The 20917-nt window shown below is 43.1% G+C and overlaps 2 protein-coding genes across 4 annotated transcripts in view; one reads left to right on the forward strand and one right to left on the reverse strand.

Annotated features, from left to right (window-relative positions):
- The window catches only part of Rgl1 (ral guanine nucleotide dissociation stimulator like 1), a 249011-nt gene that overhangs the window by 220752 nt on the left and 7342 nt on the right, over positions 1-20917 (reverse strand). The window lies entirely within an intron of this gene.
- Positions 11401-19051, forward strand: Apobec4 (apolipoprotein B mRNA editing enzyme catalytic polypeptide like 4). The gene is made up of 2 exons (XM_032915397.1): positions 11401-11578; positions 17829-19051. The coding sequence occupies exon 2, from the start codon at positions 17859-17861 to the stop codon at positions 19023-19025; it is 1167 nt and encodes a 388-aa protein (XP_032771288.1). The 5' UTR covers positions 11401-11578; positions 17829-17858; the 3' UTR covers positions 19026-19051.

Here is a 20917-nt window from a genome sequence, read left to right on the forward strand (position 1 = left end):
CTCACTCAAAAGTTTGAATGGGTGGCTGGTGAGATGGCTCTGCAAGTAATAGCAATTGCTACCAAGCATGACAACCTGAGTTTGATTCCCTGGACCTGTGTGGTGGAGGTATCGAACTGACTCCTGCAAGTGTTCTCTGACCTCTGTGCATACCAACACACATATACACAAAAGGAAACTTCTAAGTTCGTGTGGAAAGTCAGAAGGCCAAATAGTCAACTCTATATCAATAGAAATGAAAGAAATCAGAGGACTGACGCTCTCCAACTTGGAAATCTGCTACTGAGTTGCTGAGGTCAGTATTAAATGTGAAATGAGTACAAACTATTTCAGTAATGCAAACAATTAAGTGCACTGTGGTAGGTGGTGACACTGCTGGTCAAAAGTGTTTCCTGATACAACAGCTGTACCAACTGTGTGGTTACTAAAGTCAGCTACAGTGTCCTCATATACATAAAATAAGTCTTTAAAAAAAAAAAGAGGCAAAACCAAAGCTGGCAAAATCAAATACTGGTGAGGTTGTGAAACAAGAGCTCATGCTCGCTGCTGGTGCGCCTGCAGAGGTGGCCAGCCAAGGAGAAGATGTGCTAATTACTTATTAGATTAAATAAAGTCAGTCAGCGGTGGCAGCAGTGCACGCCTCTGATCCCAGCACTCAGAAAGCAGAGGCAAATGGATCTCTGAGTTGGAGAACAGCCTTGTCTGTAGAGCAAGCCAGAACAGCCCGGGCTACACAGAGAAGCCTTGTCTCAAAACAACAAAACCAACAAAGAATACTTCTTGCCACGGCAGAGGACCTGGGTTCAGTCCCCTCCTGCCATAAGGCAATTCATAGCCATCTGTAACTCCAGTACCAGGACATCTGTCACCTTCTTCTGACCTCAGGGCACTAGGCACACACAGTACACATACATACATGTAGGCAAACACACACACACACACACACACACACACACACACACACACACAAAGAAAAACAAAATCTCTGTTAAAATTTAAGGTATCATGGGCCATCAGCCATGCTCCCTAGTATCTACCCAAAGGAATTGAGAACTTACATCCTCAAAAGCCTGCATAAGGAAACTTAGAGCAGCTTTACTCAAAACTGCACCGAACTGGAAGCAGCCGAGACGCCCGTCCTTCTGTCCATTGGGCAATTAGGATACAGTGTTATTATTTAGCACAAACAGAAGAAGTATCAAGACTTGCAGAACCCCACAGATACATTAAGTGAAAAAGCCATCCGGATGGTACAGTATGATCCCAACTATGTCACCTTCTAGAAAGGGAAAAGAACTCAGAGACAGAAAAAGAGAAACAGTTACCACAGGTTTGCACTGGCCGTGGTGGTTAGCAGTATTTAGAGGAAGAAACGTTGCATAACCAAAGCATGAAACACTTTCAGGGCAGTGAAACCATCCTGTGTGACCTCACAAAAGTAGACACATACCACCGTACACTGGTGAAAACACCTACCATGTGTCACACCAAGCGTGGGCACTAAGGTAAGGTAAGTCTGGGTAGTAAACTTGTCAACAGAGATGCATGACCCCTCACAAATCCAGCACTATGTTGTAGGGTATTTACAAAGAGGGAGTGCACGCGTCCTCCCAGAAGGTGTACGGGAATTCTCAAGTTTATCATGCAACTCAAACCACTCGAAAAGATACTCGTTGATTTTAAAAACAGTGTGGTCAGCACAGTCACATCAATGACAGAAGTCAGAGTACAGAGCATTGGACTCCATTTACAGTCTCTAGTTTACAAGAGTTCAACTGGATTTTTTTTTTTAACTTTACAAAGACATAAAGGTGATTCTGTAGAAATAAACCTTCAAGTTTTGAGATAATCCCTTCCTGGACTAGGGGCTTGCAGCTTCTGTCTGGGGAAGCTCACTCCCCGCACCTCTACCCCACCTGTTACCAACAATCAGGAGACAAGCAGGCAGGGCTCGCACTGCCGCAGGATAGTGTTAGGCTGGTTAGCTGGAGAACATTGCCCTAGGATGCTTTCAACATGTGCTGTACCGTGGGTTTATTAAGACGGAACCTCGATGTAAGTCAAGGAGGCTCTGGATTATGAAACTTTGAAAACAAATCTTATCAACAGGAATAACAAATATGTAATATCTGTCTAGAGCCATGTGGGAGGGTGACTGAAGAGGAAGAGGAAATTTGGAATGGATAGAAACTTACTTTATTTTTATGATAACATAAATATACACATTTTGTTCAGATTCATTACGTTATGTATTTAATATGGGCTCATCTCATTACATATAAACTATATATAAAACAAAGCTGACCATAAGCAGCTGTGATTTTATGTTAAGGAATGATGGTTCTCTATGGGAAATAGTCTATACGGGGTAGTGCATGGCTGTAAGTACTTCTGGACGTCTCAATACAGATGAACACTTCAGGACTTTTGCAGTATGAAAGCCAAAAGTACAGGCCCAAGGTCATTATTTGGTTTTGTAGGCTTGGCAGGTGGGGCAACACATAGGACCACATCCGGGGCCTGGTGCATACTGGGAAAGCTCTCTATCAGCTACAAGCCAGGCTAACTTCTAGATGCTGTTTTGTTTTGTGTCTGTTTTCTACTTTCTCAAGACATATTCTCACTATGTAGCCCTGGCTGTCCTAGAATTCACTACGTAAACCAGGCTGGCCCCAAACCCACAGAAATCCATGTGTCTCAGCCTCCTAAGTGCTAGAATTAAAGGTGTACACCACTACACCAAGCTTTCTAATTTCTCAAAGGTAGGTAGTGGGCAGGCAGACTTTCCCCATGTATAAAATCTTCAGTAGAACAAAAATATTCATATTCCTAAGGAAGCAGGAAATAGAAAATATGACCTGTTTTTCAGCACCAAGTGAAAAGACAAAATAAATATGAAGATATAGGAAAATATACTTTCATCATATTGCATAACTTAACAACTATTACTAGTGGAGCAGATACTGACTTTGAAATAGCACATCAGCAAAAAGTGATTATCAAATATTTAATAAAATTCATAAAATATTTTAGTATTGTATTCTGTACAATAAAGGACCAATGTATAGGATATTTGTTGAAACCTAGTCATCACTTTTATTAACATAAGATTTAAATTCAATGGATGTGATTGGGATAAAATGTTAGGATACGTCATGGATAAAGGATTAGTGATGAGAACACACCTTGGTTCCATTTCAAATGAATGTTTAGAATTGGTATCCTTAGCTTGTGAGATTGCTCTAAAATGTCTTCCTGGGTGTCTATCAACATACCTCTTTGGCTAATTTTTCTCATTATGATGCTTTTCAACAAAAATAAATCAACAGGTTACCTACGTTATATCCTCTCACTAGTGTTGACACCAATTCAACACAGACGAAGCAGATAAAGCAAACCGGTTGGTCACAATGTAGACTTTAAACATGCAGGCTGGAGAGATGGCTCAGCAGTTAAGAACACTAACTACTGGGGTTGGGGATTTAGTTCAGTGGTAGGCGCTTGCCTGTAAGCGCAAGGCCTGAGTTGGGTCCCAGCTCGAAAAAAAGAAAAAAAGAAAAAAAAAAAAAAAAAAAAAAACACTAACTACTCTTCCAGAGGTCCTGAGTTCAATTCCCAGCAACTACATGGTGGCTCACAACCATCTGTAATGAGTATACTCAAACATATAAAATAAAATCTTTTTTAAAAAAATGATCACATTAATACAAGATGTTTATAAAATATGTGTGCACAATATAGTGAATACAAAGTTTATGGATGGGAAAGACATCAGGGTAGATTAAAACTGCCAGCTATGCAAACCTGCAGAGCCCAGGTCAATTCCCAGCACGGTACAGATACAATGTTCCACATCTGCAGTCCCAGCCCAGGTTAATTCCCAGCACGGTACAGATACAATGTTCTACATCTGCAGTCCCATCCCAGGTCAATTCCCAGCACCATACAGATACAATGTTCCACATCTGCAGTCCCAGCCCAGGTCAATTCCCAGCACCATACAGATACAATGTTCTACATCTGCAGTCCTACTCCTAGTCCCTATTTTGAGATGAGAGGTGGAGACAGGAGACTCACACAGCAGCTCGTGAGCCAGACAGCCTGAAGCACCAATGCAGCACAGAAGCAGAGATAACCAGAGACCCTGATGAAACAAGGAAAAGGAGAGCCCACTACCATCTAACCGGTTAACTGTCCTCTGCTCTGTTGGTGTTTACACAATGGAAGACATACAGACCAATAAAACAGAGTACAGAGACCCAAATTAAACTTCCACACACATGGTCAAATGATTTTTAAAAAGGGTACTACAACACCACATGGGGAAGTGCTACTCTAGTCAACAACTGTTACTGGGAAAACTGGATTATCCACAAGCTACAGGCTGAAATCGAAGCTCTGTCCCACACTGTGCACACACACACACACACACACACACACACACACACACACACAATCTTAAAATGGATTAAAGATCTAGCTTCTGAGACTGGAAACTAAAACTCCTGGGAGAAACCTAGGGTATAATCTTCCCCGCACAGGTCTGGGTGACCGTTTCTCAGCTACTACAGCAGAAGTACACACGACAAGGGCAAAGCCAGGGCTGGGCACACGGTTCCGAGGCAGACTGCTCACCTAGCACAGTCAAGGCTGTGGGTTCAAGTCTCAGTGCCAGAAAAAGCGAAAACAGACAAGCATTCTGATTACATTTATTAAGCACTCACTTTTTTAATGTACGGATTGGCTGGACTGATGGTAGGAAAATGGGCTTGGGTTTTGGTTTTTTTTTTTTTTTTTTTTTTTTTTTTTTTTTTTTTTTTTTTTTTTTTCGGAGCTGGGGACCGAACCCAGGGCCTTGCGCTTCCTAGGCAAGCGTTCTACCACTGAGCTAAATCCCCAACCCTGGGCTTGTGTTTATCTGCCATTTTGTTCTTTCATAAGATAATTTGTATCACAGTTAAGAATGACTGTGCTTTGGATCTAGTTTGGTCGGATTTGTGATTAGAATTTTAAGTGGGTCCTGCCAGTTTGAAGCCTTCTTTGGAGCAACCATGCAGACATCACCGTGGCCCTTTTTCCTACCCTTCCCTTCCCTTCAGGGAAGTCACCTTTAACCTAGAGCATTTGCTGCTGTTTCCTTGACAATGAGAGAAATCCACAAGGAAAAATTCTGAACTGTGGTTAAGGAAAGGCCAGCAGTCTCCGAGTTTGGACTGTGCTGCCACCATGTGGCCATTTTATCTACGAATTCAAACGAGAAGATCCAGCTGTTGCTTCTCCCACCCCATTTTGAGATAAGGTCTTATGTAGCCCAGGCTGGCCTAGAACTACCTACATAGCCAGTGATAATCCTGAACTCCTCCTGATCCTCTTGCCTTTATGTTCCTAGTGCTGGTATCACAGGCCTGTGCCACCATGCCCAGCATCCTGGCTCTGTCTTCCTCTCCTTTCTGCCCACCCTCTTCCTTTCTCTTCTATCAAACTACCTGGCAAGCTCCCCAAAACCTGAGTCTTTCTTCACCTCAAGTTTGCTATTTAAACCCAGGTCCTGTTTCCCGGTGATTTATTACATAGATTTGAGCATTGAGAGGGTCCACCAAAATGCAACACAGAATGAATCAGGTAATTAATTAAGTATGATGTGTTCGAATAAAAGTTAATAACATGGGTGATAAAATATAAATTACTCTGTCACCCAAAAAGAGCACCACTTCCTATGCAACCGTTAGCAAGCAGAGCCATCTTGGCTATAGCCCAAATCAGGTTGCCAGAGAGAGCGCTGACTGAAATATTCACCTGAGTAAAGGTCTTTCTAAATGTGGATTTTATAATCTTCATTATAACCGCATACTTCCATACAGATATTGCACACAGTTCATCAGAATGAATATGAAACGTGGGAGGCGGGCAGAGATAGCTTCTCTCTTCTGCTAAGTTGCCACTACCAAAGTTCTCAGAACTACAGGCAAAGCTTTCTTTTGCTGTTGGTGGTGGTGGTGGTGTTTGTTTGTTTGTTTCCTTTGGACAATAAAGTTCAGTGCCATCCTCAGAATCCACATAAAAGCCACATACAGTAGCACACGCATCTGTAATTCACCATGTCCTTGTCCTTCGAGACATCGGAGGCAGAGACAGGGGAATCACAGAACGATCTAAGGCCAGCAAGCCCAGAGATAGTGGCAGTAAACACTGAAGCCCTGTCTCAAGCAAGGTAGAAGCCCACACCCAAGGCTGTCCTCTGAAGAGGCAAGGTTGCCTGAACACCCACTCGTGCATGGGAGGGGAAGGCTGGGGAAGAGGGAGGAGGGGAGAGAGGAGAGGACACCTTTACAGGAGTTCCCAATGTCTGGGAAGCCAAAGGAAAGGAGTGTAGTGAGGAGACTGGCAAGGTACAGGGTCCAGTGAGATGAAAGGACATCTAACGTTCCACAGTTAATGCTGTGCTGCAAAAGTGTGTGGGGACTTTGAATGTTCCCAACACAAAGAAATAATAAATATTCGAAGTGATGGTTATACCAGTTAGCCCAATCATTACACATTAATAATGTTCCATTGTTATGTGATAATTAGAATTTTAATATACATTTTTAATACAATTGAGCTTCCTAAAACCACCCAAATACACAGCTGGATGATATTTTTTTTCTTTTTTTTTTCCATCTTTATTAACTTGAGTATTTCTTATTTACATTTTGATTGTTATTCCCCTTCCCAGTTTCCAGGCCAACATCCCCCTAACCCCCTCTTCCCCTTCTCTATGGGTGTTCCCCTCCCCATCCTCCCCACATTACCGCCCTCCCCCCAACAATCACGTTCACTGGGGGTTCAGTCTTGGCAGGACCAAGGGCTTCCCCTTCCACTGGTGCTCTTACTAGACTATTTATTGCTACATATGCAGTTGGAGCCCAGAGTCAGTCCATGTATAGTCTTTGGGTAGTGGCTTAGTCCCTGGAAGCTCTGGTTGGTTAGCTCTGGTTGTTGTTCATATGGGGTCTCGAGCCCCTTCAAGCTCTTCCAGTCCTTTCTCTGATTCCTTTAACGGGCATCCCGTTCTCAGTTCAGTGGTTTGCTGCTGGCATTTGCCTCTGTATTTGCTGTATTCTGGCTGTGTCTCTCAGGAGAGATCTACATCTGGTTCCTGTTGGCCTGCACTTCTTTGCTTCATCCATCTTATGTAATTGGGTGGCTGTATATGTATGGGCCACATGTGGGGCAGGCTCTGAATGGGTGTTCCTTCTGCCTCTGTTCTAAACTTTGCCTCCCTATCCCCTCCCAAGGGGTATTCTTGTTCCCCTTTAAAAGAAGAAGTGAAGCATTTGCATTTTGGTCATCCTTCTTGAGTTTCATGTGTTCTGTGCATTTAGGGTAATTCGAGCATTTGGGCTAATATCCACTTATCAATGAGTGCATACCATGTGTGTTTTTCTGTGATTGGGTTACCTCACTCAGGATGATATTTTCCAGTTCCATCCATTTGCCTATGAATTTCATAAAGTCATTGTTTTTGATAGCTGAGTAATATTCCACTGTGTAGATGTACCACATTTTCTGTATCCATTCCTCTGTTGAAGGGCATCTGGGTTCTTTCCAGCTTCTGGCTATTATAAATAAGGCTGCTATGAACATAGTGGAGCACATGTCTTTGTTATATGTTGGGGCATCTTTTGGGTATATGCCCAAGAGAGGTATAGCTGGGTCCTCACGTAGTTCAATGTCCAATTTTCTGAGGAACCTCCAGACTGATTTCCAGAATGGTTGTACCAGTCTGCAATCCCACCAACAATGGAGGAGTGTTCCTCTTTCTCCACATCCTCACCAGCATTTGCTGTCACCTGAGTTTTTTATCTTAGCCATCCTCACTGGTGTGAGGTGAAATTTCAGGGTTGTTTTGATTTGCATTTCCCTTATGACTAAAGACGTTGAACATTTCTTTAGGTGTTTCTCAGCCATCGGCATTCCTCAGCTGTGAATTCTTTGTTTAGCTCTGAACCCCATTTTTTAATAGGGTTATTTGTCTCCCTGCGGTCTAACTTCTTGAGTTCTTTGTATATTTTGGATATAAGCCCTCTATCAGTTGTAGGATTGGTAAAGATCTTTTCCCAATCTGTTGGTTGCTGTTTTGTCCTAACAACAGTGTCCTTTGCCTTACAGAAGCTTTGCAGTTTTATGAGATCCCATTTGTCGATTCTTCATCTTAGAGCATAAGCCATTGGTGTTTTGTTCAGGAAATTTTCTCCAGTGCCCATGTGTTCGAGATGCTTCTCCACTTTTTCTTCTATTAGTTTGAGTGTATCTGGTTTGATGTGGAGGTCCTTGATCCACTTGGACTTAAGCTTTGTACAGGGTGATAAGCATGGATCGATCTGCATTCTTCTACATGCTGACCTCCAGTTGAACCAGCACCATTTGATGAAAATGCTATCTTTTTTCCATTGGATGGTTTTGGCTCCTTTGTCAAAAATCAAGTGACCATAGGTGTGTGGGTTCATTTCTGGGTCTTCAATTCTATTCCACTGGTCTGTCTGTCTGTCTCTGTACCAATACCATGCAGTTTTTATCACTATTGCTCTGTAATACTGCTTGAGGTCAGGGATAGTGATTCCCCCAGAAGTCCTTTTATTGTTGAGGATAGTTTTAGCTATCCTGGGTTTTTTGTTATTCCAGATGAATTTGCAGATTGTTCTGTCTAACTCTTTGAAGAATTGGATTGGTATTTTGATGGGGATTGCATTGAATCTGTAGATCACTTTTGGTAAAATGGCCATTTTTACTATATTAATCCTGCCAATCCATGAGCATGGGAGATCTTTCCATCTTCTGAGGTCTTCTTCAATTTCTTTCTTCAGAGGCTTGAAGTTCTTATTGTACAGATCTTTACTTGCTTGGTTAAAGTCACACCGAGGTATTTTATATTATTTGGGACTATTATGAAGGGTGTCGTTTCCCCAATTTCTTTCTCAGCTTGTTTCTCTTTGGTGTAGAGGAAGGCTACTGATTTATTTGAGTTAATTTTATACCCAGTCACTTTGCTGAAGTTGTTTATCAGGTTTAGTAGTTCTCTGGTGGAACTTTTGGGATCACTTAAATATACTATCATATCATCTGCAAATAGTGATATTTTGACTTCTTCTTTTCCAATCTGTATCCCCTTGATCTCCTTTTGTTGTCTGATTGCTCTGGCTAGAACTTCAAGAACTATATTGAATAAGTAGGGAGAGAGTGGGCAGCCTTGTCTAGTCCCTGATTTTAGTGGGATTGCTTCAAGCTTCTCTCCATTTAGTTTAATGTTAGCGACTGGTTTGCTGTATATGGCTTTTACTATGATTAGGTATGGGCCTTGAATTCCTGTTCTTTCCAGGACTTTTATCGTGAAGGGGTGTTGAATTTTGTCAAGTACCGCTGGGTGATATTACACAGCGTGTTTGCTGCTTCTCCTGGTTTAACATTCTTTAGGACATGATTTAGTGAGTATCCAACCCACCACTGAAGCTGCACGCCACACATGGGATGACCATGCAGCGTCCGTGAGGCCTGTTTCCTCCCTTTCCTAGCCTGACTGGAGCCCACTGTGGCACACCAAATCCCTTTTTCATTATATAAGCATCTCGACAGCTTTCTAAAATCGCCACTTTTAAAGTAATTTTTTAGATTTACTAAAAAATTTTAGATTTACTAAAATATAGATAAGGTCTTACTATATAGCCCTGGCTAGCCTGGAATTCAATACAAAGTTGGCCTCAAACTCAGAGATTTGTCTGACTTTACCCGTTCCCCAACTGCTGGGTACAAAGGCATATCCCATCACACAAAATTTTTATATAATACTGTATAGTGAGGTATCATTGTTAGAACTAAGAAGAGAATCAATTTTCAGTCATTTGTAAATTCATTGAGAAGATGTTCTGAACACAACAGCAAAAACAGGAAGGGTGTGATTCAGGCAAAAGGAGGGGTAGGGTGAGATGGAACAGCACATGTACCACAGAAAACAGGCAGGGAAAGCAACCGAGTACCATTAGCTGAGAACTGACTAGTGCACTAAAGACCCTGGGAAAACACAGAACCCAAGAGAACACAGCCAGCCTCCAAGGAGCCGGTGGCAGGAGAGGGCTGCTGACTCCAGAGTCTGACAATGGAAGCCCGTCATAAAGAATACCAGAACCAGCAGACAGGAGGGGCTACTGGGAGCCCATTCTCCCTGCGGGATCAGAGCTTATGCTTACAAGCAGTTCGTAGTACCTAAGAGACACACAGCAAGCCCACACTTACTCATTCAAGTAGCTCTTCAAGGAAGAACAAGGGAATAAGTGCACAAGGGACCACAACTAGCAGTGTCCTAGTGTCTGAGAAATGGTGGGCAGGAGATGAGGCCAGGGAAAGAGTGGAGAAGGATGAAGAGAGAAAGGCTGGGCCGCAAAAGCAACACTGTCTTAAAATGAAGAGAGCGACACACACAGGTAATGTGAGTTTCCCAGGGAACCTCTTAGAGGATGGAAAGTGACAGCACTTCCATAACTTGTGTTTGCCAGAATCAAACAGTCCCCTTCGGGGCTGAAGAGATGGCTCAGCGGTTAAAAGCACTCGTTGCTCTTGCAGAGGACCTGGGTTCAGCTCCCGCCATCCATACGATGGCTCGCAATGGTTCGTAACTCCAGTTCTAGGAGTTCAGACATACTCTTCTGGCTTCCTCTGATACTGCATTGAGATGCAAACAAGCAGGGGAAAACTCTCACATAAAATAAATCTTCTTTTAAAATGTTACCAAAAGGGGGTTGGGAATTTAGCTCAGTGGTAGAGCGCTTGCCTAGCAAGCACAAGGCCCTGGGTTCGGTCCCCAGCTCCGAAAAAAAGGAAAAAAAAAAATGTTACCAAAAAAAAAAAAAAGGGGGGGGGGGGGTTGGGGATTTACCTCAGTGGTAGAGCACTTGCCTAGGAAGCGCAAGGCCCTGGGTTCGGTCCCCAGCTCCGAAAAAAAAAGAAAAAAAAAAAAAGCCCCTCTGTCGAGTAAGGGTCTGTTTGTCCAAACTTGCTCTCCTTGCTCTGTTTCTGAAGCCAGTGCAGCTCGGTGTCACAGATGGCCCCTGGCTACTGCACAGACCAAGCCGGGATTCTATTCTACATGTGAGAAGATGCTGAGAAGAGGACCTGAGGCTTGATTCGTACTGTCACAAGGGGAAAAGACGCGATGCATGAATGTAAACAGATATTGCCCTTTTATCCGGGCTGCAGTAAGTAAGCGGGCTTGTGTATTTTCATCTTTGGAACAGGTGGTTTGATATGCAAATAAAGTAATAAGTGTCAGAGCCGTATCCTAGCAGTAGCTACTTTCCAAACGTTACCATGGCACCAATTCAACAGTGTTCTTAGAGGCAGCCACACCTCAGCAAGGACTAACTTGGGCCAGAAAAGCTACTAATCGAGACGGCAAAGGAGTCCTGCCGTGGCAGGGGAGGTGAGTCTGGATGGCACAGGTGCCCTCTGAACTACAGGAAGCCAGGCACCGGGCTTGAAGGAGACAAAGGATGTGGCCCAGTGCCGCTGACACCTGCAGTGTGATCCAAGCCTGGAGACAAAGCTGGTAATTATAACTGCTAACAGTTGTTTTTAGCTCTGAGCAGATTGCGCACGGATTGGGAAGGGCAAACTCCATTCTCCAACCACTCCAATGTGAACTGTGCCTTAGCGGCACTCCCTCGATCCCAGCTAGCTGAAGCAGGAGCAGTCTGTCCTCCCTGTGTGCTCCTTTATGTTGAAAGGAGGAAGTGTGTCCTCCCACAGCCACAGGCCAGGGCCACTCACCACTGGCAAGCTGGGCTCCCCGCATCTCTCCTGCTTACTACTAGCAAATCTGCTCTTCAGAGGGCAACATTTATGTATCAAACACAGGCAAGGCAGATGGAGTGGGGAGCAGTAGTGACACAAGTAGCCAGGGACACAAATCAGAATCCACTAGGCTTATGAGTCAAGGCTGCTGAGGTAGCCCTGAGCCACCTGGATAGGGAAGAACAAAGAGACAATAAAAAGTATCGATGTGAGACTAATCTGTAACAAATTCATACAATAAACCCTGAGTTCTATAAAACCTTAAAGGGAATGGTGCTCTTTCCTTCAGAGCAGGCTCTGAAAGGACAACCCAGAAAGACTCTAGAAAAAGAGAAGACTCCAGTAGAGAACCTCAGATAGCTGTCACAAAGAAGCCATTAAGAAAAACGAAGTGCCCTCTCATTTATATCAAAGCCATTGGTCATAGAGATCACCTTTCCGTCAGCAATGTGCTGTGTCTGCCCAAGGCTGAGACACAGGCAGGAGGGAGTAGAAGAACGGTGTTTGGGAAGGTAATCAGGAGCCGCCTTTACTGTAAAAGACTAAGGGTAGGGGGTTGGGGATTTAGCTCAGTGGTAGAGCAACCGCAAGGCCCTGGGTTCGGTCCCCAGCTCCAAAAAAAAGAAAAAAAAAAAAAAAAAAAGACTAAGGGTATCTTGCTTTCCTAATGGCAGTCATGGGTCACCATATTCTTAGTTCCAAACACCATCTCCAAAACTAATAACGAGGGTAGAAAAGGCCCTCGTGGTACTTTCCTATCATTTATGGAACAAAACACTGATACATAAAGAAGAAAACTTCATCTGTATCCGTTTATCTTCCGATTGCTGGTGGCATCAGTATCCCTCCGGTCTGTTCTAAGTGTATGTGCAGAGCATGCCTGTGTGTGCCTGTTCATACTGTGAGCACGTGGTGGGGTGTATGTGCATCTGTGTGTACAAGAATGTGGAGGCCCGAGGCTGACCTCTACACTCATTCTCCATTGCTCCCCACCTTTATTTTCTGAGATAGGCTCTCTCGCTAAACCCGAAGTCTATGGTCTGGCAGGCCATCTTGTGCCAAGATTCTCTCATCTCCCTTGATGGATGACAAATAGGCTGCCATGCTTTTATGTGGGTTCTGGAGAGCCAAACTCAGTCCTTCCTTTGCACAGCAAGCCCTTCACACACACCCACACACGCACGCACGTGCACACTCGAGTGCAGCCATCTCCCTGGGCCCCTGCGTCTTTCTGACGTGTTTGTTATACACACCACAAACCCATCTTGTAAGCCTTTCTTTTTTTTCACTCATATTGTGGCACAGCACTTTTCTCCGGTAAACCGGGACTGTAATTGGGAGTAGTGAGCTAAGTGTCACTCAGCAGAGAGCCACACGAAAGGCGCAATACTTAAGGATACAAAATCAGGCTTAGGCTTCACAAGCTTCGACAGCAGACTGATGAGTTTGGCAGAGGAAGTCAGGGCGAACTGACAAGCAAGATCAGCAGGAAGTAGTCCTAGGTTCCAAGACATCTGTCCTTTGCCCAGGGCTAGAGCCAGTGTCCTGGAGCAAAGCTGTCCCAAGAACAGGAAGCCTTGAAGGAATTCAGTTACATCCTGAAAATGCAGTCCCAACGAGGAAGCTGAGGCAAACACTCAATCCTGTGGGTTAAAGTAACTTCAGAGGCGAAGGACTCTACAACGTAGGCCAGCTGTGGCACCCATCTTTAATCCCCACACTCAGGAGGCAGAGGCAGGGAGACCGCGACAAGTTCAAAGCCAGCCGGGTATATATGGCAGGTGCCAGGCCAGCAGGAACAACATAGTGAGACCTGATTAAAACAAACAAACACTACCGTCTAAAGTCCAGGAGGCAGAGCTGCCCCAGGGCCATTAGCCACTGAAAATGGCAGCGTAAACAAAGTCATACCCATACCAGAGCCACACTGAAGCTCTTAAACATTTGTCACTCAGGACGTGATTCCCAAAGGAAATCCACAGGTTCTGTCTGATGAGATAAAGCAGTGTCTGAGCTTATTTGAACTTCGCAGTCAGACTGCTGGAGAAATAGCTCAGCGGGTAAAGTGCTTGCCGGAATCCCTAAGACTTATGTGTAGAGCCATGGAGGTGAACCTGGGCCTCGGTGGAAGGCAAAGACAGTCATATTCCTGGGAAATGTGGCTAGCCAACCCAGCAGAAATTGTAGAAACTACAAGCTTTAAGTACTGGGAGAGAGCCTGCCTCAAAAAATCAGATCAATAAAGAAGGGGGAGGGGCCACACGCCTTTAATCCCAGCACTCGTTGGGCAGAGACAGGTGGAGCTCTAAGCTCGAGGCTGGGTCTGGTCTACAGAGGGAGTTCCAAGACAGCTAGGGCTACACAGAGAAACCCTGTCTCAGAGAACCACACAAGCAAGCAAGAAAAAAACAGAGAAAGAAAAATATGTGAAGTCAATCTTTGACCTCCACAGGAGTATGCACAGCTGAACACATGTACACACATAACACACAGAAGGAAAATAACTAACTGCAGTAAGCTGAGAAGACAGAGCTTCAAAATGTTTTCATATGAGAGACAACAATACAGCTCAGCTGTGAGGTCACTGAAGCAAACACATTTTTCGATTTTTGAAGTCTAAGTGAAAATACATTTTGAAGAAATGATCAGTTTACCTGATTTGTATTTTCTGCCTTACCTACTTTGCTGTCTGGGCACAGTTATACATAAACAGCAAAGCCATAAATACTAAGCTGCACCTGTAATACTCAGGAACTCAGGGGGCTGAGGCAGGAGGATTACAAATTCAAGGTTAGCCTTGGCCACATCAATTCAAGGCCAACAGGGACCACTTAATGATACTCTATAGCTTTTAAAAAGTGGGTCCTGGAAAGATGATGGATGCCCACAGTCACAGCGCCTGGGCAGCCAGGAGCTGAAGCAGTTCAAAGGCCATCAGGAATTCAAGGTCACTCCTGGTACAATCAGCTTCAAGGCCAGTCTAAAGCTACAGGACGTTTGGTTGTCTATCTGCAACCCCTCCAATAACTAGAATCTGAAAAAGGGTTGGAGATCATTCATGATAGCGCTCCCCCAGTAACATTACTGATCAATCCATAAATATTGTAAAAAGCATGAGAACTATTTAATCATGCTTAACAAAAAAGGCTTTTCTTGGTATAATAAGAAAAATTAATCACAAAGTAAAGACTCACCACTACCACATAAACTGTAGAATTTAGTGCAATTAAATAACAACATTGGGGGAATGCTCAAAGTATATTAAATGCTTGCAATAAAATGGCCTTATATAACCCTGTATAATAAAACAGAAAATAAATTTAAAAATAAAGCACAAACATAATCAAATGCCTCTATAAACTAAATAAAATATTTTTAAAGATTTATTTACTTTATTTATATGTACAAGTGTTTTTTCTACACACACACACACACACACATATATATATACATATATGTATATGTATATGTATATATATATGCACCACATGTATGCCTGGTGCCCAAAGAGGCCAGAAGATGGCCTCACACCCCCCGGAGCTGGAGTTCCAGTCGTGAGGCACCACATGGGTACTAGAAACCAATCCTGTGCCCTCTGTAAGAGAGGTAAGTACTCTTAACCACTAAGCCATCTCTGCAATCTTTCTTTTTAGGCAATGACAGACATTAAGATTCTTGATGCATAAAAAGCTCCTGCAAATCGATAAGGAAAACATTAGGTTTAAAAGAAGGTAAGGGATCAAGACTAGTTCATAGAAAAATGAATGCTGTAGGCCAATAAGCAGGCAGAGTATATCCAGGAGCACGAGAGAACAGGTGTGCTTTACGGCAGCCAAACCACAGCGGTGCACACTTCTCAGGCGGGCAAATCGGGATGATGACCACTGGGACTCAGTAAGATTAATCAGTCTTTCTAGGAAAAAAGTTTCCTAGCCTGATACTATGACCTAATCTATATTAAAGGAAAGGAATAAGACATAGAAATTATTTACTTATAAAAATATTCGGCTGGAGAGATGGCTCAGCGGTTAAGAGTACCCGACTACTCTTCCAGAGGTCCTGAGTTCAATTCCCAGCAACCACATGGTGGCTCACAACCATCTGTAAAGAGATCCGATGCCCTCTTCTGGTGTGTCTGAAGACAGCTACAGTGTACTTATATATAATAAATGAATAAATCTTAAAAAAAAAGAATGCTTTAAAAAAAATTCACCAAAATACTGTTAGTATTTAAAAGAGTCAAGAATATGGAATTGTATAGTTATATAGTAGAATTATAAATAACCATAAACATTTTTGAAGTAATTTTAATAACAGGAAAATCATAACATGCACTATATTCTTAATTGGTGGGCCTTAATGTTTCTTTAGAATATAGAAAAGTAGCGGTTCCTTGAGCAACACTGACTCAACGAGCCAGTTCTAAAAGGACAGCATCTTCAGCTTCCTGCCACAGTTTCAGAAGCAGCTCATTTTGCCTTTTGAAGGCAAGCACACTTGAAATAAGGGTATAAAACACGACCTGTGAAGCACAGAACATATATAGAGAGAGAGCGGGGCTAAGAGAACAGGCCTATAATCAGTAAGTATAATATAAGTAGGTACAAACTGGTGAGCTTTTGCTCTTTTCTGTACATGCACTTGTTCTCTACAAAAAACACGTGGAACTTATACAATAGTTTAAAATGCCTTAACTATTTTTTTAAATGTATTTATTTTATGTATGTGAGTACACTGTCACTCTCTTCAGACACTCCAGAAGAGGGCATCGGATCTCATTACAGATGGTTGTGAGCCACCATGTGGTTGCTGGGATTGAACTCAGGGCCTCTAGAAGAGAGTTAGTGCTTTTCATTGCTGAGCGATTTCTCCAGCCCCAACAACTATATCTTAATGCCCTAGGTAAAAAATAATAATTTGACAAATATTTTTAATAGCCATTATCTGAGGATCTCAACAACCCGGGTACTACTGCTTTTCTAGATTCTAAAGAAACAATGTTATTTCCATTTTAGTAATTTTTGAACCCCTCTAACAAGCCCCACCAATTAAAAATAAACCCTCCAATGTGAGCATATTTGTGCCCACTAGACAAACACTATACAAGTAGTACATCTAGAAGTCTCTGACCTTGAGCAACACTGACCCAAAGAGCCAGTTCTAAAAGGACAGCATCTTCGACTTACTGCCATAGTTTTCGGAAACAGCTCGTTTTGCCTTTTGAAGTCAAGCACACTTGGAACCCGTGTCCCATATATCAGTACTACCACATTCAGATAAGAATCAAAGGAAGGGGGTTGGGGATTTGGCTCAGTGGTAGCGCTTGCCTAGCAACTGCAAGGCCCTGGGTTCGGTCCCCAGCTCCGAAAAAAAAAGAAAAGGAAAAAAAAAAAGAATCAAAGGAAGAAATCACGAACAACAACAAGAAGCCTGCTGGTTTCTTTGGGCTTTCACACACAGGACCCACCAAGATGATATGGGACTTGGACTGTGGCCCCTAAGAGCAAATGTTGGTTGAATGGTGTCTGGTTCACAGTAAAGCGTTTGGCATTTACTATGTGTGCATTACCCACTCCCAAGACAACCTTATGAGTAGGTCCTATGATCGCCTTTGCAGACACGGAAGCTGTGGCGCCAAAGGCTAAAGGACTTAGACCAACCACGGAGTTGGGAAGTGGAACATTCCAGCCTTGAATGCAGGCAGTTTGTTTCTAGAACTTACTTGTTAGCCCGTTTGCTCCACAGACATGGAGGACAGGTACAGCTGTATTCTGCATTTCTCTTTAGTCCCTCCCACCACCACCTACCAGAGCCTCAGTGAGGAAAACAGAATTGTGAACTCTATCATCTACTCACATGCCTCACCTTCAGGCTACAATGCACTTTGCTAGAGACCGAGCAATTGTGCTAGATTCCTTGAGGAAACAGAGCTTGGTAAAGGTACTTGGTAAAGGTCTTCTGTGTCCCTGCTTTAGTTGTATGTGTAATTTCTCTTCCTTGTTCAGATCTGCAGCTAGAAGATAACACAACCAGCAATGGAGCCACTGTATGAGGAGTATCTAACCCACAGTGGAACAATAGTCAAACCTTACTACTGGCTAAGCGTCTCTCTAAATTGCACTAACTGTCCTTACCACATCCGGACAGGCGAGGAAGCGAGAGTTCCCTACACAGAATTTCATCAGACTTTTGGATTCCCATGGTCAACATACCCTCAAACAAAACACCTCACATTTTATGAACTGAGAAGTTCCTCCGGGAACCTGATACAAAAGGGCCTTGCTAGCAACTGCACTGGGAGTCACATCCACCCAGAATCAATGCTCTTTGAGAGGGATGGTTACCTGGACTCAGTCATATTCCATGACAGCAACATCAGACACATCATTCTGTATTCCAGCAACTCCCCTTGTGACGAGGCTAACCACTGGTGCATCAGCAAAATGTTCAACTTCCTGATGAACTATCCAGAAGTCACCCTCAGAGTTCTCTTTTCTCAGCTCTATCATATTGAGAATCAATTTCCTACCTCAGCATGGAACCGTGAGGCTCTTCGGGGCCTGGCCAGCTTATGGCCCCAGGTCACTTTGGGTGCAATAAGTGGTGGCATTTGGCAGTCTATTCTTGAAACATTTGTTAGTGGCATCTCTGAAGGGCTGACTGCTGTGCGGCCCTTTACAGCTGGGAGGACCCTGACTGACAAGTATAACGCTTATGAAATCAACTGCATCACAGGACTGAAGCCTTACTTCACTGACGCTCTTCACAGCCGGCAAAAAGAGAATCAGGACCAAAAAGTCTGGGCAGCCTCTGAAAACCAGCCCTTACACAACACTGCTCCTGCCCAATGGCTAGCTGACATGAGTCAGGACTGCAGGACTCCGGTGGTTTTCCTGTTGGTGCCTTACAGAGGCCTACCACCAATCCACGTGAATCCAAGTCCACAGAAACCCAGGACCGTGGTGAGGCACCTGAATACGCTTCAACTGTCAGCCTCCAAGGTCAGAGCCCTAAGGAAATCTCCCTCGGGCAGGCCAGTGAAGGAGGAGGAGGCCAGGGAGGCGTCTACACGCAGCCAAGAGGCAAATGAAACGAACAAAAGCAAATGGAAGAAACAGACTCTACTTACCAAGGCAAACATGTGCCATTTACTGGAGAGGGAACCAGAAAAAATTGGAATTCTCTCTTCCTGGTCTGTCTAAGATGGGGATAAATTGGTGTAAAAAAAGAAAAAAGAAAAAAGAAAAACCTGACTATTATAACAACTCCTATAATTGGTACTATTTTCAACATAATCCAAAATTGTCATAAACAGCTTCATCTCTTTCTGAAATTGATAGTCATAAAATAAATGGTTTTTAAATTTATTATTTGTATGTGTATGATTATTGTGCTTGCATGTGTGTCTGTGCATCACGTGCATCTGGCCCTGGGAGGCCAGAAGAGGATATCAGATCCCCTGAGACTGGAGTTACAGGTGATCGTAAGCCGCCATCTGAGTGCTGGGAATTAAACCCAGGTCCTCTGGAAGAGCAGCCAGTGCTCTTAACCAACAGGACATCTCTCCAGCCCCAAAATAAATGTTTTAAGGCAAAAAAAAGTGTTACTACTCTAGCCTACCCACATCATCCTTCCAAAAAAGCACTAAATTGGTTTCAGTATAAAAACACACCAAAATTAGAGAACAGCTGAGGTTCCTAACATTAAGTGCCATCTCGTGAGCACGGCGGTAATTGGGCATTGATTGTTGACTATGGCTAAAAGACTTTTGGATAGGTTATTTTTTCTAAAGTGATTCAAAATTGCTTTGTGTAGGTAAAAGCCCTTCTGCAAATTGATTACATATGGCTACAAAAATTGATTTTTTTTTTAAAACCTAGCCAGCTACTCCATTTAATCTTTCCGACTCAGAACACTCTCTCCCAAGTAGATCATGGATGTGTGAGACTCTCAAAGGTGTCCTCCATCATACCAAACTCCACACTACTCTTAATGGCTTCCAAGGTCCTTTATTTTCTATCCATCAAGATAGCAATTTCCTATAGGGCACCCTATATCAGTCAAGAACTCAAGTCCATATTCTCTCTCTCTCTCTCTCTCTCTCTCTCCTCTCTCTCCTCTCTCTCTCTCCCCTCCCCCTCCCTCCCCCTCCCTCCCCCCACTCCTTTTCTTCCTCCTTCTTAATCTTCGCTTTCTTCTGTGACTGTGACATACAGCACAATAGCCCCTCAAAATGTGGGCAGCACAATTGACTCTCCATCACCAGTCACCCACCTGTCACTACTCGCCAATGTCCCTTATCCTCTCTGCCTGTTTAATCACTGCCAATGGGATATCTTTAGTTGTGTCTGTTATCATTACCCTTCTTCTACTACAGTGCAAAATATATATGTATTTTCTCCATTTTTCTGACTACTTCTTTGCCAATATATATTTGTACATTCACTTAAATTCTTCAAAATAGGGCTGGAGAGATGGTTCAGTGGTTAAGAGCACCGACTGCTCTTCCAGAGGTCCTGAGTTCAATTCCCAGCAACCACATGGTGGCTCACAACCATCTGTAAAGAGGTCCGATGCCCTCTTCTGGTGTATCTGAAGACAGCTACAGTGTACTTATATATAATAAATGAATCAATCTTAAAAAAATTCTTCAAAATATACTTTTTAAAAGAAATTTTCTTTGATTAACCCTCTTAAATAAAATTACTTTAAAAAGCCACTTAAATAAAATTGCTTTGCTTATATACAATACACATGTGCTGCTTCATTTCTCCCTTGGAAATATGTAAATAGATGCTATAGAAAACAGTGCATTCATATGCAAATTCCTATCTCATATTCATATAGTCAAAGCTGACTCTGTAAACTCTCTATATAAAGCCATGCTACCTTAGTAAGGTAATATGCTAATATTAACATTAAATCCCACAGTATCCCATGAAGGCAGAGAAAGAGATAAGGAAGAAAAAATTGCCTTGTGACTAAAATAAACATGAACAAAATCTTTAAAGAAAATTTGTCTTTAACCTGCAGATTTGGATCAAAGTAATGGAATATAATTTTATCACGGGCATAGAGTAATTATTATTCTTAG

This window comes from Rattus rattus, chromosome 10 (assembly GCF_011064425.1).
Source record: "Rattus rattus isolate New Zealand chromosome 10, Rrattus_CSIRO_v1, whole genome shotgun sequence".
NCBI classification, from domain to species: Eukaryota; Metazoa; Chordata; class Mammalia; order Rodentia; family Muridae; genus Rattus; species Rattus rattus.

Coding starts and splice junctions, on each gene's coding strand:
- Apobec4 (XM_032915397.1), top strand. CDS start 17,859: ATGGAGCCACTGTATGAGGAGTATCTAACCCACAGTGGAACAATAGTC.